Source organism: Gracilinanus agilis, chromosome 3 (genome assembly GCF_016433145.1).
Source record: "Gracilinanus agilis isolate LMUSP501 chromosome 3, AgileGrace, whole genome shotgun sequence".
In the NCBI taxonomy this organism is placed as follows: domain Eukaryota; kingdom Metazoa; phylum Chordata; class Mammalia; order Didelphimorphia; family Didelphidae; genus Gracilinanus; species Gracilinanus agilis.
The window spans coordinates 148,545,223-148,566,402 of record NC_058132.1 but is presented as its reverse complement, the minus strand read 5'-3'; the positions used below and the strand labels follow the sequence as shown (position 1 = coordinate 148,566,402).

The 21,180-nt window shown below is 36.0% G+C and overlaps 1 protein-coding gene across 1 annotated transcript in view; it reads right to left on the bottom strand.

The window, feature by feature from the left end:
* Window positions 1–21,180, bottom strand: part of CRYL1 (crystallin lambda 1) — a 190,553-nt gene that overhangs the window by 57,057 nt on the left and 112,316 nt on the right. The window contains exon 4 of the mRNA XM_044668308.1: window positions 14,997–15,158. Coding sequence (XP_044524243.1) covers window positions 14,997–15,158 — 162 coding nt within the window. The remainder of the gene's footprint in view (window positions 1–14,996; window positions 15,159–21,180) is intronic.

Genomic DNA, 21,180 nt, shown 5'->3' with positions numbered 1-21,180 from the left:
TAAAGCACAAAAAGAAAAACACTCTAATACCCAATAACAATGTGAATTCAATAACAATAGGAATTCCTTTAAATTATAAAGGAATGTCTTCTTTAGCATTAGCAGCCAATGGCAAACTATCTAAGAAATGAATTAGGGAATACTTGTGTGGTTCAATGGATAGAGAGCCAGGTCTAGAGATGGGAAATCCTGGTTTCAAATCTGGCTTCAGACACCTCCCAGCTGTGTAACCTGATCAAGTCACTTAACTTTCATTACCAAGCCCTTACTGCTCTTTTGCCTTGGAATGGATGGAAAGAAGGAAAAAAGGAAGGGAGAGAGGAAGGGGTGGAGGGAAGGAGGGAAGGATGAAGAAGGAAGGAAAAGAAACTACCAAAGAAAGAAGAAATATCTTTTGAAATTGCAGTACTTTAAAGATAAAATTTAGTGTTTTGACAACTAACTTTAACAGATTACATTTTTATAAAACTCAAGTTATAAGTTATATTATCTCATATATAAGTCTGATAAATAATGCCATGAAGGACATAGTCCAGGTACTATTAGCCCCATTTTGTAGATGAGGATACTTAGATTTGGAGAATTCACTTTAAAAAGACCTAAAATCATCCTACTGGTAAGTTTAAGAGTCAAAGCTTCTGATTACAAATCTATTGGCTGTTCTTTCCACTAGACATTGGAATCAATGGTGGATATAACAGGATTATGAACATGAATTTAGAAGGAACAGTCTAATTCTATAGACAGTTTCTTGATTCTAGAACTGTGTTTCCCTAATTCTTTTAACTAGTGGGTCCTTGGCCAAAGTTTCTGGGTTTAATTCCATTTTTTAGTGTATGTTTCCTTCCAATCCCATAACTTTTTTTGTTTCATAATAATTCCATATTCCTTCTATTCTGGTCTTTCCCCACCCCAAAGTTATCAATAAATATCTTCTGCTTGTTTTACTATAATACCTCACCATTATCCCTTTTCAGTTTCAAAATTCCTACTCACTTTTCAATTTCAATTTCTCAATTCAATCCCAATTCAATTTCAAATTTTCTTTTTCAATACCCATTCCCTCAACCTTCATTCCCCCACCCTTTAACATCACTTTCTAGTCCTAAATATTTCCATATGAATTATACGAGAACTGCACTTAAGTCATAAGAAGGGAGAAGAGAATAGGCATTTATATAGCATCTACTATGTGCCAGGCACTGTACTGATTTTTATAAACATATCATTTAATCCTCACAGCAACCCTAGGAAATAGGTACTATAATTATCCCCATTATACAACAAAAGCAAACAAAAGTTAAGTGACTTATCTAGGGTCATACAGCTAGTAAATATCTGTGGCCACATTTGAATGAGTAAACTGAAAATAAGAAAGGTCAAATGTTCTACTCCATATCACATAAGGTACTAAATAGTGAACCTGGCCTTTGAAGATGGATCCCCAATTCCAAACCCATTAACTTTAAACCTAGTACTAGTCATTAAGCTATAGTAATCCTTTAAAAAATTCTTTTTACTGATAATCACTTGTTTTAATATCATCTCATTCCCAAATATGTTCCGCCTCCTTTCCACTCCCCAACCTCCAAGCAAACTATTATTTTAACAAATAATTTAAAAATAAAGAGAAAAAAGCAGTTTGGCAAAACTAACCCACATATCAGCAAAGTCTAACAATACACACAATATTCCACATGCAATGTCCCCTACCCCACAAATAAATGAAGCAAGATATATTTTCTTAAATCTTTTCATACATCAAGCTTGGTTACCATGATCCTTTTCAATACTTAATGTTCAATATCTTGAAAGTGACAATTAATATCTAATTTCCATTAATTATCTAAAAAGACACATTCTTTTTAAAGATGTTTGCCAAATAACTAGCACACAACTCATATCTTAGAGCTCTTATAATGGATTTAGACTAGTCTTTCTCAGAACTTTCAATCTATTTACAATAACAATAAAAAGGTAAAATTCTATTCTATAATTAAAAAATACAAACTGAGTAATCTTTAGCACAATGTCTGATAGAGTGTATTGGATATATTTTTTAATATCGAGTTGAGATTTATTTTTTAATATTTTATTTTCCCAATTAAACATAACAATTTTCAACATACATTTTCTGAAATTATAAAATCTAAATCATCTTTCTCCCTCCCTCCCTTCCTTTGCCCCTCCCTGAGATAGTAAACAATTTGATCTGGGTTATACATGTATGATCATGCAAAACATATTTCCATAGAATATTCATATAAAACCAGAACACAAAAATAAAAACACAAATAAAAGAAAATGAAAAATAGTATTTTTCAATCTTAATTGCAACTCCAGAGTTCTTTCTCTGGAAATGGATAGCATTCTTCAGTCCTTCAGAATTATCCTGGATCACTGTATTGCTGAGAAAAACATAAATCTTTTGTGGTTGATCATTATACAATATTGTTATGATGTGCAATGTTCTTCTGGTTCTGCTTAATGCACTCTACAGCAGTTTTATGTAGATCTTTCCAATTTTTTCTACAATCATCTTACTTATCATTTCTTACAGAAAGTAGTAGTTTATCACAATCAGATACCACAATTTGTTCAGCCATCACTCAACTGATAGCCATCTCCTCAAAATATCTTTGTACAGGGGGCAGCTGGGTAGCTCAGTGGATTGAGAATCAGACCTAGAGACAGGAGGTCCTAGGCTCAAATCTGGCCTCAGACACTTCCTAGCTGTGTGACCCTGGGCAAGTCACTTAACTCCCATTACCTAGCCCTTACCGCTCTTCTGCTTTTTTATTCCAAGATGGAAGGTAAGAGTTTAATATATATATATATATATATATATATTTGTACAAATAGTTCTTTTTTGTTTGGTTGGTTGTTTTATCTCCTCAGAATACAGACTTTCTAGTGGTATTACTGTATCAAAGGGTATGCATAGTTTTATATCCCCTCATTGGGATATAATAGAGATTTAATAAACATTTCATTGACTAACTGGTTGATCAATGAGTAAGAAATCAATCTATCAACAAACATTTGTAAAGTGCCTTCTATGTGCCAGGCATGGTGCTAAGTGCTAGGGATACAAAAAAGAGGAAAACACAGACCATGCCCTCAAGGAGTTCATAGTCTAATGGGGAAAACAACAAGCAAATATGTGCAAACAAGCTATATATAAGATAAATTAAGAGAGGGAAGGCACTAGAGTTAAAAGAGGTTGGGAAAAATTGTCTGAAAATGGGATTTTAAATAGTACTTAAAGGAAGCCAGAGAAGTTAGTAGACGGAGATAAGAAGAGAGAGCATTCTACGCATCAGGAATAGCAAGGGACTGGGCTTAATGCCTAGATTTAAGAAATGGAGTGGTGCTTAGTTCATAGAAGAGCAAGAGGGCCTGTTTTGAAAAGGACATGGTATAAAGTAAGTATAAGAAGCCTGGAAAGGTAGCAGGGGGCCCATGATCATATAGCTACTAAAAGACAAAATCAAGATTTGAACTCAAGCCTTCTACAATACCTTCAACTGTAGGGCCATACTCTCTCTCTGAGATACTCATCATTTTTATAGTGGGGTTTAACATACAGTGGAAACTCTCCAAAATGATGAACCTAGGCTTCTGTCTTATAATTAGGAATCCCAGAGAGGACAAAACTAGAGAGAATATTCAATTAGAGAACAAAGAAGGAATACCTAACTTAAGAAGATGCTCTGTCCTCAAAATCTGAAATCAGATCTATGGAACTTGAAATATTGTCAGAAATAGTATTATGAATGGTGATGGGTTCTTCAAGGCAGCTTTTTTTTATTAATATGATTCTATACATAAAGTTTCATAGTTGAAATACATGAAAGATTCTTCAATGATAAGCAATATTTAAAAATTAAGAATTACTGAAGAAACTGGAATTTTAGTTTCTTATAGATACTAGCTGATTCTCCCCACCACCCCCATGATGAAATCACCAACAAGAAGCAAAACTCTTACAATAACAATATAGCATTTTCTAATTTGTGTGGGAGTGTAGATTGTGATACTTAGTTATAAGAATGTTAAACTACCGGGGGCAGCTGGGTAGCTCAGTGGATTGAGAACCAGTCCTAGAGACGGGAGGTCCTAGGTTCAAATCTGACCTCAGACACTTCCTAGCTGTGTGACCCTGGGCAAGTCACTTGATCCTCATTGCCTACCCTTACCACTCTTCTGCCTTGGAGCCAATACATAGTATTGACGCCAAGATGGAAGGTAAGGGTTTAAAAAAAAAAAAAGAATGTTAAACTACCATCTAAGTGTAAAATACCAATATAGTAGCCTAGTGATTTAGCTAACTCAGTGGAGTTAATCCCAGGCTAAACAGTTTCAAGAATTAGATTAACTTCTTAGGAGATTAACAAAACTGGGAAGAAAGAGTACAGAGAAAATGAGATGATCAAAGTGGGCACAACAAAGCAGAACAACCAAAAAACACAACCATTCATAGAAGAAATAATAATTTCACTTTAAGTAACTTTACTTTTCACTGTAAGTTCATAAAGCACTTTCCTCATAACCACTCTGTGAAATAAGGAATTACAAATTTAATTAAACTAACATTATCTCTATTTCCCAGATAAGAAAACTAAGGCTCTGAGAAGTCCAATAATCTTCCCAGAGTATATCTTTTGGGAAAATTAGGATAAGAACTCCACTTACTTATGTAGTTTGCAACCTGTTTATAACTTAGAGACTTAGAGAGTTGCATGATGTTAGCGGCCAAATGACTGCATGTGGTTATGAAGTTGCTATTAAGCACCTGTTATGTTATGCCAGGCACTGTGCTAAGAGTCAGGGATACAAAGACCCAGCAAAAGATGCTCACAATCCAATGGAAATTACAACATGAAAACAATTACGTACAAACAAGGTATATACTGGAAAAATTGGAGAAATAAGTTTTGAACTTGATTTCTCTAGCTCATCCCCTTCATAAAGCCTTACCTATACCCCTTAATTATTAGTTCTCTTCCCACTGTTACTCTGGTTGTGTTTTGTACATATTTTATACTTATCTTTTATCTGTCAATTATTAATCCAACAAAATGCAGCCCCTAGAAGTGCAGAGACTTGTTTTAGTTCTTGAATGTCCAGTGCCTAGCATATAGCAGGCTAGCACATAATAGGGTCACAAAGCTAATAAACAATCAAGCCATGTTTGAACCTTTCCAAATCTTCTGATTCCTACTCTAATGCTCTTTTTACTCACAGGCATTTCAAGAGCAGTGGTGCCTTTGGCTATATTTATCTTGCTACAAAATAAGTGATATATATATATATATATATATAGTTTGGTACTAAAGAAGAAATAGGAGAAGGCATCTCCCTCTTAAGTCCTAGGAAAGGGTCAGTTGTTTTCAGTGACATATGATTCTTCATGACCCCATTTGGGCTTTTTTTGGCAAAGATTCTGAAGTGGTTTATTATTTCCCTCTCCAGCTCATTTTACAGATGAGGAAACTGAGGCAAATAAGGTTAAGTGACTTGCCCAGGGTCACATAGCTAGTGTCTGAGGTCAGATCGGAACTCAGCACTCTATCCATTGCGCTACTTAGCTACCCAAAAGGGATTTTAGAGTCTATTTAGTCACCCTGAATAAGTGTCCCCATAACAACATCCCTCATAACTAGTCCCTGAGGCTTCACTTGATGACCCCTAGTGAAAGAGAACACCTTATCTCTTAAGGAAGCCTATTATTCCTCTTTTGAACAGCTACAATTGTTAAAATATTTTTATATCTAATCAAAATCTACCTTACTTCACCTTTCACCCACTGCTATTAGTTCATCCTTCGGGGAACAATCAGGAAAAAAATAAATTATAGATGTTTCTATTCAATCATTTTCAGCTGTGTCTGACTCTTTATGACCCTATATGGATTTTCTTGGCAAAGACACTGAAAAAATTTGCCATTTCCTTCTCCAACTCATTTGAAAGATGAGGACATCAGCTGAGACAACAGGGTTAAGTGAGTTGCCCAGAATCAAACAGCAAGTATGTCAGAGGCCAGATTTGAACTTATGAAGATGAGCCTTCCTGACTTCAGGCCCAGCACTCTATCCATTGCACCATCTAGCTGCCTATATAATAAATTAAAATTAAGTGAATTAATGAATTAAGGTTAAATAAAAAAAGATATACATTTTTCAAATTTAATTGTATATGGTCTAAAAGGTTACTTTGGAGCCCCACAATCTCGAAGTTTCAGGCATGGAGGCACCATCCAATGGAAGGTTCACCCCATGTAAGCCTCTAACCAGAAGACTAGCCTCTTGCAAATTTGTCCAAGTCTGCTCCAGATAGTTAGGCTGACCCTCCAACACAAAGGGCACACACTCAACTATCTATATGGTCACTGTAAATGTTGGGCTTTCCTTGGGGCTTTGATCAAGTGTTCCCTCAAGCTACATACAGGAAGTTGACATGCTGAAAACATCTCAAAGTTGTTGTCCTTTATATTAATGAAAAGTCATCTTCCCACAGTACTTAGTTGCCTGGATAAGAATACTATTCCCAAGGGCAACTAGGTAGCATAGTGGCTAGAGCACCAGGCTTGCAGTTGGGAGGTCCTGAGTTCAAATATGAACCTGGGTAAAGTCAGTTAACCCCAACTGTCTTTTGAATTCTGGATTTACATACACATGTAGCCTAGAACTCCATTTTAGTTAAACATTGTGAAAATATGAAAATAATCTTGTAACTTTATTCCTTTTCTTTCTATGTGATCCTGGGCAAGACAGTTAAACCCCAATTGCCTAACCCTTAGCACTCTTCTGTCTTAGAACTGTTTCTAAAACAGAAGGTAAGGGTTTGTGGTTTGTTTTTTAATGCCACTCTGCTGCTGATCCATAGTGAGACCTGTTAGCTGTGAGAGTGTGTCCCTTCAATTTAATTTGGTGCCCACAAATAGAACATGAAGAATTAAAAGCAGTGAGAGGTAAATAAGAAACCAAGAAAATTAAAACAAATGAGTTCACTTAAGAAAGTAAAAGAATGGGCAGGCTTTCTGCTACGTGGCACTCTTGAACTCAGCAGCCTGAGGAAGTTATACACCTGATCCAGGAGTGGTGAAGAGTCACGGCCCTTTGCTGCTAGAGGCTATTAGAGAGTCCTGGGAAATCTATCTCTGACCTATACTCAAGAAATTTTTTTTAAATAAATAAGAAAAGTAGGTAGTACAGATAAAGATCAAACAAGATGGTCTCCGGACTCCTGTCCTGAAAGAACTGTGTGTGCTGCACTTGGGCACTAGAAGCACAAGAGACAAATTGTAAAGCATCTATGAAGCTCTTTGAGGTCTCAGGTTGAACGGGGCTATACAAATGCAACGTTCTTTCATTCATCTCTATGAAAAGTCTCTGGGCAGGAGCTGAAAGAGAGCATGGGGATCATGTGACCACCTCCATCGTCCTGGGCACGAAATACACAGGGTTCATTTATTTTCTCCCCACTGAGATTCAATGAAGCTAAACTAGCAAGGAAAGGCAGACTGTTACTTTTCCCAGAAGACAGCTTCGACAATTTACAATTCATTCACACGTAAATATCCACCCAGAAGTGGAGGAAATGCCACCAGCAGTTGGAGCTATGTTGGTTGGTTTTTGTTTTTGTTTTGTTTTGTTTTTTTAATCCTGTTTCCTTAGAAAGAAATATAGCCTTAAGCATAGGATTGAGAGGAGGAAGGGATCTCAAAGATGAAGAAACCGAGTCCTAGAAAAGGAACTTGTCCAAGATCATAAAGGTCCTAAGTAGGAGAGCTAGAATTTAAATTGTGATGAAATGAGGAAAAGTCTGGCATTTTGAGTCAGAAGATCTGGGTTCATTCAGATGGTGGATCTGGCACTTACTACTTGTGTGATCAAGGTATCAAGTTATTTCATTCCCAATCCCTCTACACCACCACCCCCCTTCCCCACCTTAGTTTCCCCACTTGCAAAAATTAAGGGATTAATTAGATAGTTTCAAACAATCCCTTTTGTCCTAAGAACCTTATAAATCCAATTCTGACTCTAGTTCCAGGATTCCTTCCATTACATTACACTTTGTTTAAAATATACACACAATTAAAAACAAAAATGTCAGAAAATGTTGTTATGTATAATTGGGGGGAATTAAATAAATTTAATTAAAACTAATGAAATTTCCCTTTTAAAGATAAAATAAAAACATTTTAAATATAAAAAATATTTTAAGAGAGCTGCTATAATATCTTGAAACATAAGGGTTTTTCTTTTTCCCTGATCTCCTTGGGAAACAAACCCATTAATATTATTGCTGGGTATAAGGATATATACAGTTTTATAATTCCCTAGGCATAATTCTCCAAAATGGTTGGGTGAGTTTGCAGTTCCACCAATACTGTATTAGTGTTCCCATTTTTCTATATCCCCTCCAATATTTGTCATTTTGCCCTTTTATCATTTTAGTCAATCTGATAGATGTGAGATGACATCTTAGAATTGTTTTGATTTGCATTTCTCTAATCAGTAGTGATTTAGAACTTTTTTAAAAATATACTTATATGTGGCTTTGATTTCTTCATCCAAAAACTGTCTGTTCATATCTTTTATCCATTTATCAATTGGGGGATGGCCCTTATTCTTATACATTTGAAAAAATTCTATAAATATTTGAAATAGGAATCCTCTGGGACACTACCTATAAAAACTTTCCCCCCAATTTCAGATTTTCTTCTAATCTTGTCTCCATTATTTTATTTGTACAGAAACATTTTAATTTAATGTAATCAAAACTATTTTATATATCATAATGCCCTCCTTCTCTTGTTTAATCACAAATTCCTTTCCTATCCATAAATCTGAAAGGTGGTATGTTCCCTGTTCTAATTTACTTATGATATTTTCTTGTATATCTAAGTCATGTATCCATTTTGATATTATTTTAGTAAATGGTGTGTCAGTTCATTTTTTAGATTCTGAATCTCTTTACAACTTTATTCACATCAGTCATTTCTTGGAAAATAGCTTGACTCTTTAGAAAGAATTAGCAGATTCCTGTTAAGACCTTTTGGTTCATGTGTGTTTGTGTGTGCTTGTGAATGTGTATGGTAGAGATTTGGAAAAGTCATCAGTTCCTATCTTCTTAATAAACTGGAAGTATTTTCCCTTCCTATATGTCAAGTATTCATTTTAAGCAAGACTTTTCAAGGGCTTGGAGTTTTCAATTTAATTTATTTTCCTGTCTGTGCATAGAATTACAGAAAACTTAAGCCTAGCACAAGGAATAGGGTGTTAGCTGATTTGCCTGAGCTTTACCATCTGGATCTACAAGGGATGGGCACAAAACATTGTGTTCTTCAAAGAGAGTATTGTCAGTCAACTCTTGATTATACAGGGTCCAGTTTATTCAGTTTAGATCAGATTATCTAGGCTTTTCCTACTCTACCTACTTGAAATTTGCCTTTTAGTCATTTTCCTGATGATTAGAATTTCTAACAAGATGGAAGAAGAAAGAGAAGAAATCTATTCACTAATTTATTCGACAATTAAGTGCCTTCTACATGTGGTTGAATTAGGTTAGTTGCTAGAGTGGTTGTCTTATTACAAAGATGAATAAGATAGCTATTTCTTTTAAGGGATTAACAATCTAGTAGTAGTGTAGCTCAGTGGCCCAGGGGACAGAGTAATGGCACTTGGAGTAAGAATGGCTCCTCTTTCTAGGTTCAAAAACAACCTCAAATACTTACTACTGTGTGCTTGGGCAAGTCACTTAATCTTATTTGTTTTGATTTCCTCATTTGTAAAATGAGCAGGAGAAGGAAATGGCAAACTACTCCAGGATCTTTCCAAGAAAATGCCAAATGGGGTCATGAAGAGTCAGACACAACAGAACAACAACAAAATAAATGGGAAAGGCATTCAGGCTGGGTCTCGAAAGATAGGCAGGGTGTCAACAAGCAGATGGAAAGGAGAGAAAAAAGGAGCCCAAATGGAAAAACAAAACAAAACAATAGGGTGAAGATAGGTAAATATGGCACAAATTCAAACAGTGAATTTTGTTATATTACATGAGTCGATAGATTACTTGAGGAGGTGTTTTATGAAATAACATAGGAAAGGTATGTTGGAACAATTTTTGTTAGTTGATAATAGCCATGCTTTTAAAAAGGATCTGATCTTGATCTTAAAGAAAAGATATGAAAAAAAAAAAACCACACTTCTCACTTCTTTGTTAAGTTAGGAGACTATGGGAATGGAATATGCCAGACTTATTTCAATATGTCAGTTAGTTTTGCCAAAGTATTTTTTTCTCCCTTTTTTTAAGGGTAACTTTCTGGAAAGGGAAGGAGAAGAAAGAATACAGTAAGAAATATAGTTGCTACAAAAACCAAAAGATATTGATAAAAATTTATTTTTTAAAAATTGTGGAAAAGAGGTTGAAATTGTTAAAATGAGTTCCTGAATTAACCACAGACTCATTCATGTTATCCCTGTACCATTAGCACAGATCATTAAAATTTGGAGAAAAAAGGGTGGAAGTAAAAGGGAAAACATGTGATTAGGTTTATAAATTAACCTGTCTGGGAAATGTCTACCATTTCTTATTATGTGATCTCAAGAGGGACTTGAAAATGAGATAGCAGAATTTTGGGAACTGTAACTTTTCAGATGTGAGGTTATCAATTCACATCAAATACTGAAACATAGTTAATGATAACAATCTAATTACTAGATGGGTAACTAGATGTCTTTGGATACTGAATTCAAATGGAAAGAGATCTGTTCCGGAGACATTCTTTCAGGACATCCTTGGAAGAATAGTTACAATGCCACTGGTAAGGTTGCAAACTATAAGATGGAACTGCAAGATGATGATATCCTTGTATGAGCAAAATCAATCTCTTTGCTTTATAGTTACATCTCAAACATTTGAGATAGCTACAAAATTATAAACAATAGATTTCACTTTGGAATATTAGCCCTAATTATGGTATCAGCACAAAAAGTTTTACTGAAGAATACAGACATGAAGTTCATTGTTATATTTATGTGGGTAGAAAAAGGCTAAGTGGAATTATTTCCTTCTCCAACTTAAACCAAAAGAAAACCCAGAGCTGACTCTTACATATACATTTTCAATGATCTGTGACCAAATTTTTTATCGGGAGGGTTCCCTCAGACAGAACAAATCATAATAAATTCATTTCTTTTCATATCATGCAGCTCTCATCCATAGGTTTCCATAAATCATCTCCAATGATTTCCATAAATCAACCTCCAAGAGGGCCACCCAATGTTTTGGGGCCTTACTCTAGCTCTCTTAACATTGTGTAGACATGATGAAATTTACAGGAATTCCATTGGTTATTCTCTGATCAGTCTCCTTCCTTTTCTGGGAAATCATCTTTCTGAAGATATCCTTTTTGCCATTTCTCCTGCACAATTCTTGGTTATTATGTTGCAGCTCACTCATATCCACACTAGATTAATGCAATGACCAAACTTGCCTGAGGTAGAGACAAAAAAAATTCACTTTCCTGTATTCTTCACAGAGTTAGAGGTCTATGGATATGGAATACCATACAGACTTACCTGATGATATAGTTAGTTTTGCTGAACTTTTTATTTTTTAGTCTTTGTAATGAAGAATGATTTGCTAGGTAGGAGAGGTATAGAAATATATTCAGGAATAAAGGTTATATAAAAACAAAAGCTATCAATAAAAACATAAAATTAAATTAAAATACAGGTCTTTGTTTGAAGGGAAGAGCTTGGGGTTAGTTAAAATACTGTACCACTTCCCAGACCTAATTTTTTCCTCTCCTATTCAATTTTAGATATAATTTATTGCCCATTTGCAGTATCTGTGCAAATATATATGTACTGACTGATGAAGCATCCTATCTGTATAATATAGTCTAAACAACAGACATTCTTTATCCTCTTAGTTTTCCTAAACTCTTTTGACCCATGTTCCAAGGATTAATGAAATCAGAATGTCATTTGCAAACAGAAGCATCTGGAGGGACCTACCATTTCTAGAAAGAGCTCTTTATTTGAAATCCATAAATTTATTGTTACTATTTTGATAACTGCATTTCAACATAATTGTAATCCTTTTGTACTTCTATGTATTTTATTTTATTCATTTAAAAACATTATTCTAAGAAGAGGCCCATAGGCTTCAGGTGACTGCCAATGGGGTCCATGACACACAAAAAGGTTAAGAACCTCTTAACTCTCTTACGTTTAGGACATCCTCAAGGACCAGGGCAAACAAAGTTGGCAAGTATACAAATGTTTTATATCTTGCTTTATGTCAATAATAAGAAAACTGCCAAACAAAATTATCTCTTATATTTTTCAAAGACATAGTCCCATTTTATTCTTTTTTTTCTACTTTGGCATTGATTTTTATCTTTAACAAGATGATAGTCTGATTACACGGGCTGGTGATTCAGAAATGGCACTATTAATAACTAGCTTTTTCTTACTTCTTAGAAAAGAATTTATTTCATTTTTTGTAACTTTACTTAGTGTTTACCATTTCCAGCATCCCTCAATTCTCTTATTGAAAAAAGCATTCATGTTACATATGAAGGAACCTTTTATGTAATCAAAAAATCTTTGTTCTCTCACCTAAATCATGTTTTCCATTATGATTTTTGTATGACTACCTTTTCAGAGAAGTCGCTAAGTATTTAAGTATATGTTGATATAATTTGAAGGCCATTGTTGACTTATTCATGGAACTGCTCTACTTCTTAAGCTTCTCAAACAGATGCTGGCACACAGGTTAAAAATAATTTCATGGTGGTCTTTTTTTTTATGCTTATCCTGAGGGGGCAGCTAGATGGCTCAGTGGATTGAGAGCCAGGCCTAGAGATGGGAGGTCCTAGATTCAAATCTGGCCTCAGACACTTCCCAGCTGTGTGATCTTGGGCAAGTCACTTAATCCCCATTGTCTAGCCCTTACTACTCTTCTGCCTTGGAACCATTCCATAGTATTGGTTCCAAGGCAGAAGGTAGGGGCTTTTTAAAAAAAAATAATAATAATAATAAACAAATAAATGCTTATCCTAAGCACTGTAATACAAAATGGCCAAACATATTTCTTGTCTTTGTATACAGTCAAATTTGCCAACTCTTCTATTTCTCCTTGAAGAAACTATTAGCTATCATTGCATTTAGCCACAACTTTCTTCTGTCTTCTTGTTTAGTTTATGGTGAGAATGCTCAGACTGATATGATTCAGATAATTCAATGGTATGCCTACTCATTGATCACTGGTATTTGATTAAAAGTCTTACTTAGATTTAAAGTACTGACAGTTAATGTTTATAGATGATCTAAAAACTATGACTTTCCTCATTTTTCCTACCATTCTGCCCATATCATTTATAGAAGGAGGAAAAAGCACAAAAGTGGGGGCCATTGTGCTGTTTTGTTTGTTTCATGGTTTGCTACAGCTACATAATTTATCACCAGGTGAGATTTTGAGACTCAGCCTACTTGGTTAGGCTGGCCTTCAAAAAACACAAAGGATCTGTAGTCATCATATCCTGAACTTCTTCAGCATTGCAGAACCAGCTTGAGTTTCTGTCAGCTCTTCCTTAGAAATCTGTTTATAATTCACCCTTTCCTCTCATTTCATTACCCAGTTCAGATACTTATCACTTCACACCTAGATTATTGCAGCAGCTTTGGTTAACTGGTTTCTCTACTTCTTTCAAGTCTCTCTTATGAATGCCACTCTCTAGGCTCATCTTTCTAAAATATTGCCTTTATAATACCTTAAGAGCTTTCAACAGCCCTCAAATGCCTAATGCATTCCCAAAGTGGGCACCACCACCCCCTGGTAGGTGCTGCAGCAATCCAGGGAGGTGGTGATGGCTACAGGTACATTTATCTTTCCTGTTAATTGCTATTAAAATTTAAAAAAATTAATTTCCAGGGGGCTAAGTAATATTTTTTCTGGAAAGGGGGCGGTAGGCCAAAAAAGTTTGGGAACCACTGCATTACACTAAAACTCCTCCCTTTGGAGTTAACAGCCTCCATGATCTCACCTCAACCTAAATATCCACCCTAACTTCCCACTACTCTTCAGCATGCAATGAAAAGAGCACTAGATCAGGGCCTAAAGATCTGGCTAATCCTGTCTAGGACCTAGTCTTAATCCTGACTCAGCTACTAATTACGTACATACTTGAGTTCTTTGGGGCAAATCAATACACCTTTCTGGGCAGGTTTTAGTTTCTTCCTCTTTAAAACAAGGATGATCTCTAAGGTCTCTTTCAGTTCTAACCCCTATGGTTCTACCATCATCCATTCTATACCTCTATTTTATTGAGCAATTGGTCTCTTCACCGCTCTTCACCATCCCACATATTTACATTTGTTCTTACCCCTTTGTTCTTACTTATGCTCTTTTCTGTGCCTCAAATACCTTATCTATTCTTCAAGTTCATGCCTAGTGATGATATATTGCCTGATCTGCCTAGCAAAGAGTATTCTCCCTATTTCCTACAGGTCTATATCTGGATCTTCCCTCTACCCTCTCTATTTTATATATTTACATTGTGTGCATTTCATATCTCATTCTCTAGTAGAATAAAAACTACTTGAGAGAAGAGACTATGTCATTTTTCATCTTAAAATCTCCAGCACCTAACAGCCTTTATTATATAGACATAATATATGTTTGTGGAATTTAATAAAAAGAGAAAATTTGAGAAATGATAATGATTCCTATAGATGTATTATTAATACATCAACTCGACAACTGCTTTGGGATAATCTGAAAAATTATTTAGGCATGGGCAAGAGATAAATTTATGTCAATTCTGTATCAATTCCATTAAAATATAGACATCATACTCCCACTTATTTCACATAGTAGGAAATAAAAATCATCTTTGGAAGAATCTTAGTGAATTGGGGAGGAAATTCACAAAAGAAATAATGAAGAAAAAAAATCAAAACATATGCTCAAGTACTCACAGGATGAGCCACAATGCATTGTTTCACATGCTTCAAACCCGAAAACATCTTTGAAGGCAAAAGGCATGAAGTGGAGCTGCTTAAGATAACTTTATCATCAACAATAAGGTCTAACTGAGAAAAAACCTTCTTCTTCAATTCAAGATTTTCTGGAGTGCATTCCTGAAAACAAGAAGAGACAGAACTGTAATTACTACTAATGATTAGTACACTTGAACTAGTTCACAGGAGCATTTCATGGTTGGATTTGTTCCATAAAGGAAATAATACTAAACCCACAAAAAGTACCAGCACCTTCCACTAGAAATCTGCCAAGCCAGTTGGGAGGTGTGATTTGCAGATGGGTTATACACCTCAGGCAGGCAGACTGCTACAAACATACAGATGTTCTTAACCATTTGCTTCCTTTCTTTGTTTAAGGGCATCTGCCAGCCTTAACAAGCTAATTAGCTGGTTTTCCCAGAAAGTGTAGAATTAGAATCTGTTTTACATCACAAAATTCCTGGAGCATTTTATATACTTTTCTAAATGGAATGTGACAAACATATAAATAAATTAAAAATCAAGATATAAAGACAAAAATAAATTAACCTGTACCTTACATTTTACTAAGTGAGATGTGCATACTCACCTATAGGTATGTATACAATAAATACAACATAACTGGTGGGAAAGCTGTAGGAGCTAGAGGGAGGTGGGTTAGAAAAGGCCTCATGTAGGAGGTGGTGCCTGAGCTGAGTATTAACAGAAATTTGGCATTCTCAAAAGCAGAGGTGAAGAGGGAGTTCACTTCAGTTATGACAGTACAAAAGCATGGCGCCTATAGGTGGAATGTGCAGGAGAACACTAATAATGCCTACTGGCTAGACCACCTAGTAAGAAGAGAGCAAGATTGTGTAATAAGACTGAAAAATTAATTTGGGTCAGGATGTAAGGAACTTTAAGGGCAAAATAAAGAAGTTTATATTTGTTCCTGCAGTTCCCAAGGAGAGTGACATGGACAGACCTAGATATTAGAAAAAAAAATATTTGTGTGAAGAATGAATTGGAATGGAAAGTGACCCAAATTGGGGGGACAAATTAGGAAGTAATAGTCTTACTGAGAGGTGATAAGAGTCTTAATAAGGGCAATGGCCATGTAAATAGAGAGGAGGTGAAAGAGTCAACAGATATTATGAAGGAAGAAAAAAGATTTGGTGCCTTTGAAATAAGACGGGAGATATGGGGTGAATGAGAAATAGAAGATACTATCAAGGTCACCAAAGCCAGGAACGTGGGAGGATAGGCACTAGTAATAAGGTCATAAAAAAAGGGGTAGATTTCAGAACAGAGGTAGAAGGGAGAGAGAATGAATTTGTTTTAGATTTGCTGAATTCATAGTCTTCTGGTTAGAGGCTTACATGAGGCGAACCTTCCATAGATCAGATACATTGAAGGAGGGAACAGTATCTTGGCACGAGAGAGGAGTATTGTGAAAACCCAGTGTAGAAAGAGCATCCAGGAAGAGAAAGTGGTTAATGGTGGCAAAGTCTGCAGAGAGGTCAAAAAGTATGAGAATTGGGAAAAGGAAAGGATTGTCATTAAGGAATCAATGGTAATTTTGGAAAGAGCAGAGTCATCTGGGTGATAAATTCTGAAGCAAAGAACTGAGAGGTGAGTTAATGAAAAGAGAAATGGAGACATTGATTATAGACAGCTTTTTCTAGGAGTTTCACTGAGAAAGAAGAGACATAAGATGACAGAATCTTATGAGGGCTTTTAGAGGATGGAGAAAACACGAGTATTTTGAAGGCCATATAGAAGGAACCAATAGGTAGGGAGAGACTGAAGAGGCAGAGATGATTATAGAGACAATTTAAGCTATAGTTCCAAATATTTTTGAGTATCCTTTTACAACAGCAAAAAAAACACATGAGAAAAAATCATTTAAGAATGCTATTGAGGGGGCAGCTGGGTAGCTCAGTGGAATGAGAGTCAGGCCTAGAGACGGGAGGTCCTAGGTTCAAATCTGGCCTCAGCCACTTCTCAGCTGTGTGACCCTGGGCAAGTCACTTGACCCCCATTGCCTACCCTTACCACTCTTCTGCCTTGGAGCCAATATACACAGTATTGACTCCAAGACGGAAGGTAAGGGTTTCAAAAAAAAAATAGAATGCTATTGAATAAATTCATATTTTCTTAATCATAAATACTGCCTGAGACACCTTCTACTTATATGATCTCTCAGCCTCATGTGAAAATTGTGATAAATAGTAGTCATGAGGATCAAATGAGATCATGTGTATAAAGTGCTTTACAAACCTTGAAATATTATATAAATGCTAGCTACCACTATTATTAGTATTATTATTAGTAATATCATGTCAGTCTAAAGGAGGAATTTTATTTATTTATTATACAAAGTCACTTAATGAGAGGGATCTCTTGAAGCAATGCCATTGCCTCATCTCGGAGGTGTCTGCAGTCCAAAGGATGGGAAACACCATTCTAGGTGTGGCTACAAGGTCAGATCCTCCTTTATTTGCTGTTCAGAATTCTTTTTCAGAAGATGCTGCTGATTAGGCAATCAGGGTCACCCCAAGCCACTTGGGAATTCAATCTAATTGGTGAATGAGGGAATGAGGAAGGCCATCATAATCATTTCTTTGTGTTTAAATCTTGCCCAACTAATAATTCTCTCTCACCCAATTCTTGGACTTTTCCTGACCAATTTCACTGAAATTGTAGGTTCACTACTATAGAAATGAGTTATAAGTTATTGTAAATTGTTCATTTCATCAAATGAACAGAACTTACAAATAGCCCTGAAAAGTTAGGTCAGTGTCAACCCTCTTATTCATTTTATTAACAATAGTACCCAAAAGAAGGTATTTATTTTGATTTAATATTGTCCAGAGGTTCTGCTGTGCACTTAAATCAGCTGTGTAAATATCCATCAGGAGGCATAAATTCCAGTTCCACTCAATCTACAGGAGTTAAAACTTTTACTCCACAGGGTGGAGAGTTGATGTTGTGTTTGGGTATACTTTTTTAAAATATCACAAACTATGCGGGAATTTTACTAAGAACAAAAGGTCAGAAAAGCACCACATTGCAAAGATAGAAAAAAGTGGAGTCATTTAAGAACTGTAAAGCCCATTGTATTAAATCTCCTTATCAAAAAGCTACAGTAGCTGCCTGGTTGTATTGAGTAATTCCTGGATCAGTTAAGTTTGCGAGTTGGGTTGAGTTTAAATAGATTCTTTTAGCAAATCCAGAGACTAGGAGTGATGCAGATACTGCTGGAGCTAATAAAAGAGGAGCCATGAATGAATAGCTTTATTGTCGTATGCCCTGCAGATTCTCCCCCTGAAATTCTATGCCTTTCTTCAGATCCTATGATAATCAAAGAGGTAAGAAAGCTTGAAAGTAGGAAACCCAAACCTGCTATGATTATGTAAGGTTTTTAAATGGCACATTTGCTTGAAGTTTCTTTTATAGTGGCTCAATTGTATTCGATTTGTTGGACCAGGGCAATAATGCCTCTGTCCATGTCAAGCTTGGAGTCACTTTCTCAGACAAGGGATACTGACTCCCTAAAGAACAGAGACAAGGAAAGCAAGACTGAAACATTATGAATCAGGAACTTCATCACCTGCTGCCGATTACAATTCAGAGAAGGCTGCAGCTATTGTCCACCCTGAGAAAAAAGAGCATCAAACAATGAGGGGGCAGAAAAGCCCCAAATCTATGTAACAGCCATACTCTCTTTTAAAGAGCCATGCAGCCAGGGAGGAATCCACCCTGGGCATTTTAAAGTCTCGCTGCCATCTATATTCTTGTGAAAATCCATGACTACAGAAAAGCAAAGTCTCGTCCAAGATTCCAGCATCTACAGGAGGTATTGAGCTTGACTTTCAATTTAATTCAACCTCAAGAGCATCTAACTAGAAGAGTCAGTTACATGCCAATTTGTCAGTCTTCCAGAATAACCCTTGGAGAAGGGGAGCTAGACAAGCATTTTTCCTGAAGCTTCTCCTTGATAAATTCAACTATTTAATTTACATTTTCCAAAGCAAATAAATTCTACATTGTGAATATTGTGACCACACCTGCAGTTTTTAAACTGTTGTGATAGTTTATCAATTCAGATTCTTTTTTAAAAAGAGGCAACCTTTATGCTAAAACAAAATCAGAGGAACCTGCAATGGCCAGTATTGTTAAGCTGAGAAACTTTTGATGACTTCAATATACTCAGAAAGATTGCTAAAGAAGTTCCCCATCTGACAGTTTTAGAGAAAGAAAGCAATGAAAAAGAAAAGGGCTGAATTCATTGGTGCATCTCAAAGGAGCTTTTTTTTTCTTCCTTTTTTAACTTGGAAAATGGAAATAATCTGCCTTTTAAAACCTATTCCAAGATCAGTTGCTGAATCTTTAACTTCAATCAGGTGGCTAATGATATGACTTGCTAATATATGCTAATAACAGCTAATGAGAAGAGCCTAGCATTTATAGAGCTCTTAAAGGTTTCAAGAAGCCCTCTGCACATGTTATCTCATTATATCCTCACTAGAACCCAGGGCAGTAGTTGCTATTATCACTTTCCCCATTTTTCAGATGAGGAAACTGAAGTGAAATGACTTGCCAAAAGTCACAAAGCTAGTTAGTTTCTGAGGCAGGATTGAACTCAGGTATTCCTAACTCCAAGTCCAATACTCTAGCTGAAGATTTTTATTTAAGCTTAAACACCCACCGAATCCAGTTTCTACTTCCTCTCTGCTCCCAGACAAAAACCCTAAGACAGTACCAAACCTGAGACAGAAGGGCAAGGGCTTGGAAAATAGGGTTAAGTGACTTTCCCAAGGTCACACAGCTAGGAAGTATCTGAGATCATATCTGAACCTAGGCCTGGCCCTCCATCCACTGAGCCACCTAGCTGCTCTAAAAAGAGAATGTTTTGCTCCAGAAAACATTTGAATGGCTAAAAAAGAGGGGAGGAGAGGGCTTCAGAAATTAGAAGAGACCATAAACATATTTTGTCAATGGCACAAAAAAAAAATTTCATACCCAATACTTACTTTCCAAAATCTCTGTGGAATTGACACTTTATATATGTGTAATCACGGTGCCTAATCAAGGACACTGTCACTCAAAGAATAATTGGCTTGTGGGTATAATGTATTAAAAATCATGTCATTTCCAGATGATATGCAGAGATCACAGGAATTCTTTTTGTTTGATCTCAGGTGTGAGTAGAAAGAGTGCTAGATTTGGAGTCAAAATTGCCAAGTTCAAATCTGGCTCTGCTATTCACTGTCTATGTGATATCAAGCAAGTCACTTACTTTTTTGAAGCACACTTTCTTCCTCTGTAAAATGAAGAAGTTGGACTACATCAGAGGTATCAAATGCAAGCCCTTTGAGTCCACATAATCCCACAGTACTCCTCAGGGCAACCAGATAGAAATGTAATTGGGAAATATTCCAAAAAATGAATAAAAATTTCAACAAAACAGATAATATCATTTTAAAACTAAGTCAACATGTAGCCCGCAAGGATCCTTATGAAGAGATTAGTGGACCCAGTTTAACACCACTGAATTAGATGATCCCTCTTTAAAGTCTCTTTCAGTTCTAAATCTAGTATCCTTTGAACTCAGGATCATATGCCCAGTTCCTTTCTTATTCCAAATGATCTTTAGGGGCCAAAGTTCTTTCCAAAAACAATGGTAAGGATCTATGATTGTAGGGGTAACTAGGTCTCACAATACATAGAGTTCCAGGCCTGGAATCTGGAGGGTCTGGGTTCAAATTGTGAAAGTATTTTTTGTTATTCCCTTTGTCTATTTTGAGTTGATCAATTAAGAACTAAAAGAACCCCTACTTAATACTTAGAAAGACGCTAAGAGAATTCACAAGTCATTTACTAGGGAAAAAAAAAGTTCACAACCCCAAAGGCCACAAACACTGCCTCCCTTTGGGCAATGCTAGGCAAATTTGAAGACTGTGATTGGTTCCCATGAAGTGGGAAAGAGACAGGAAGTGAAGTGGGAAAAGGCCTATAAAAGGCAAAACCCAGGAGAAGAAGGAATTCCTTCCTCAGCTCTTCAGTGAGGTGTGTCTCTCTCTCTCTCTCTCTCTCTCTCTCTCTCTCTCTCTCTCTCTCTCTCTCTCTCTCTCTCTCTCTCTCTCTCTCTCTCTCTCTC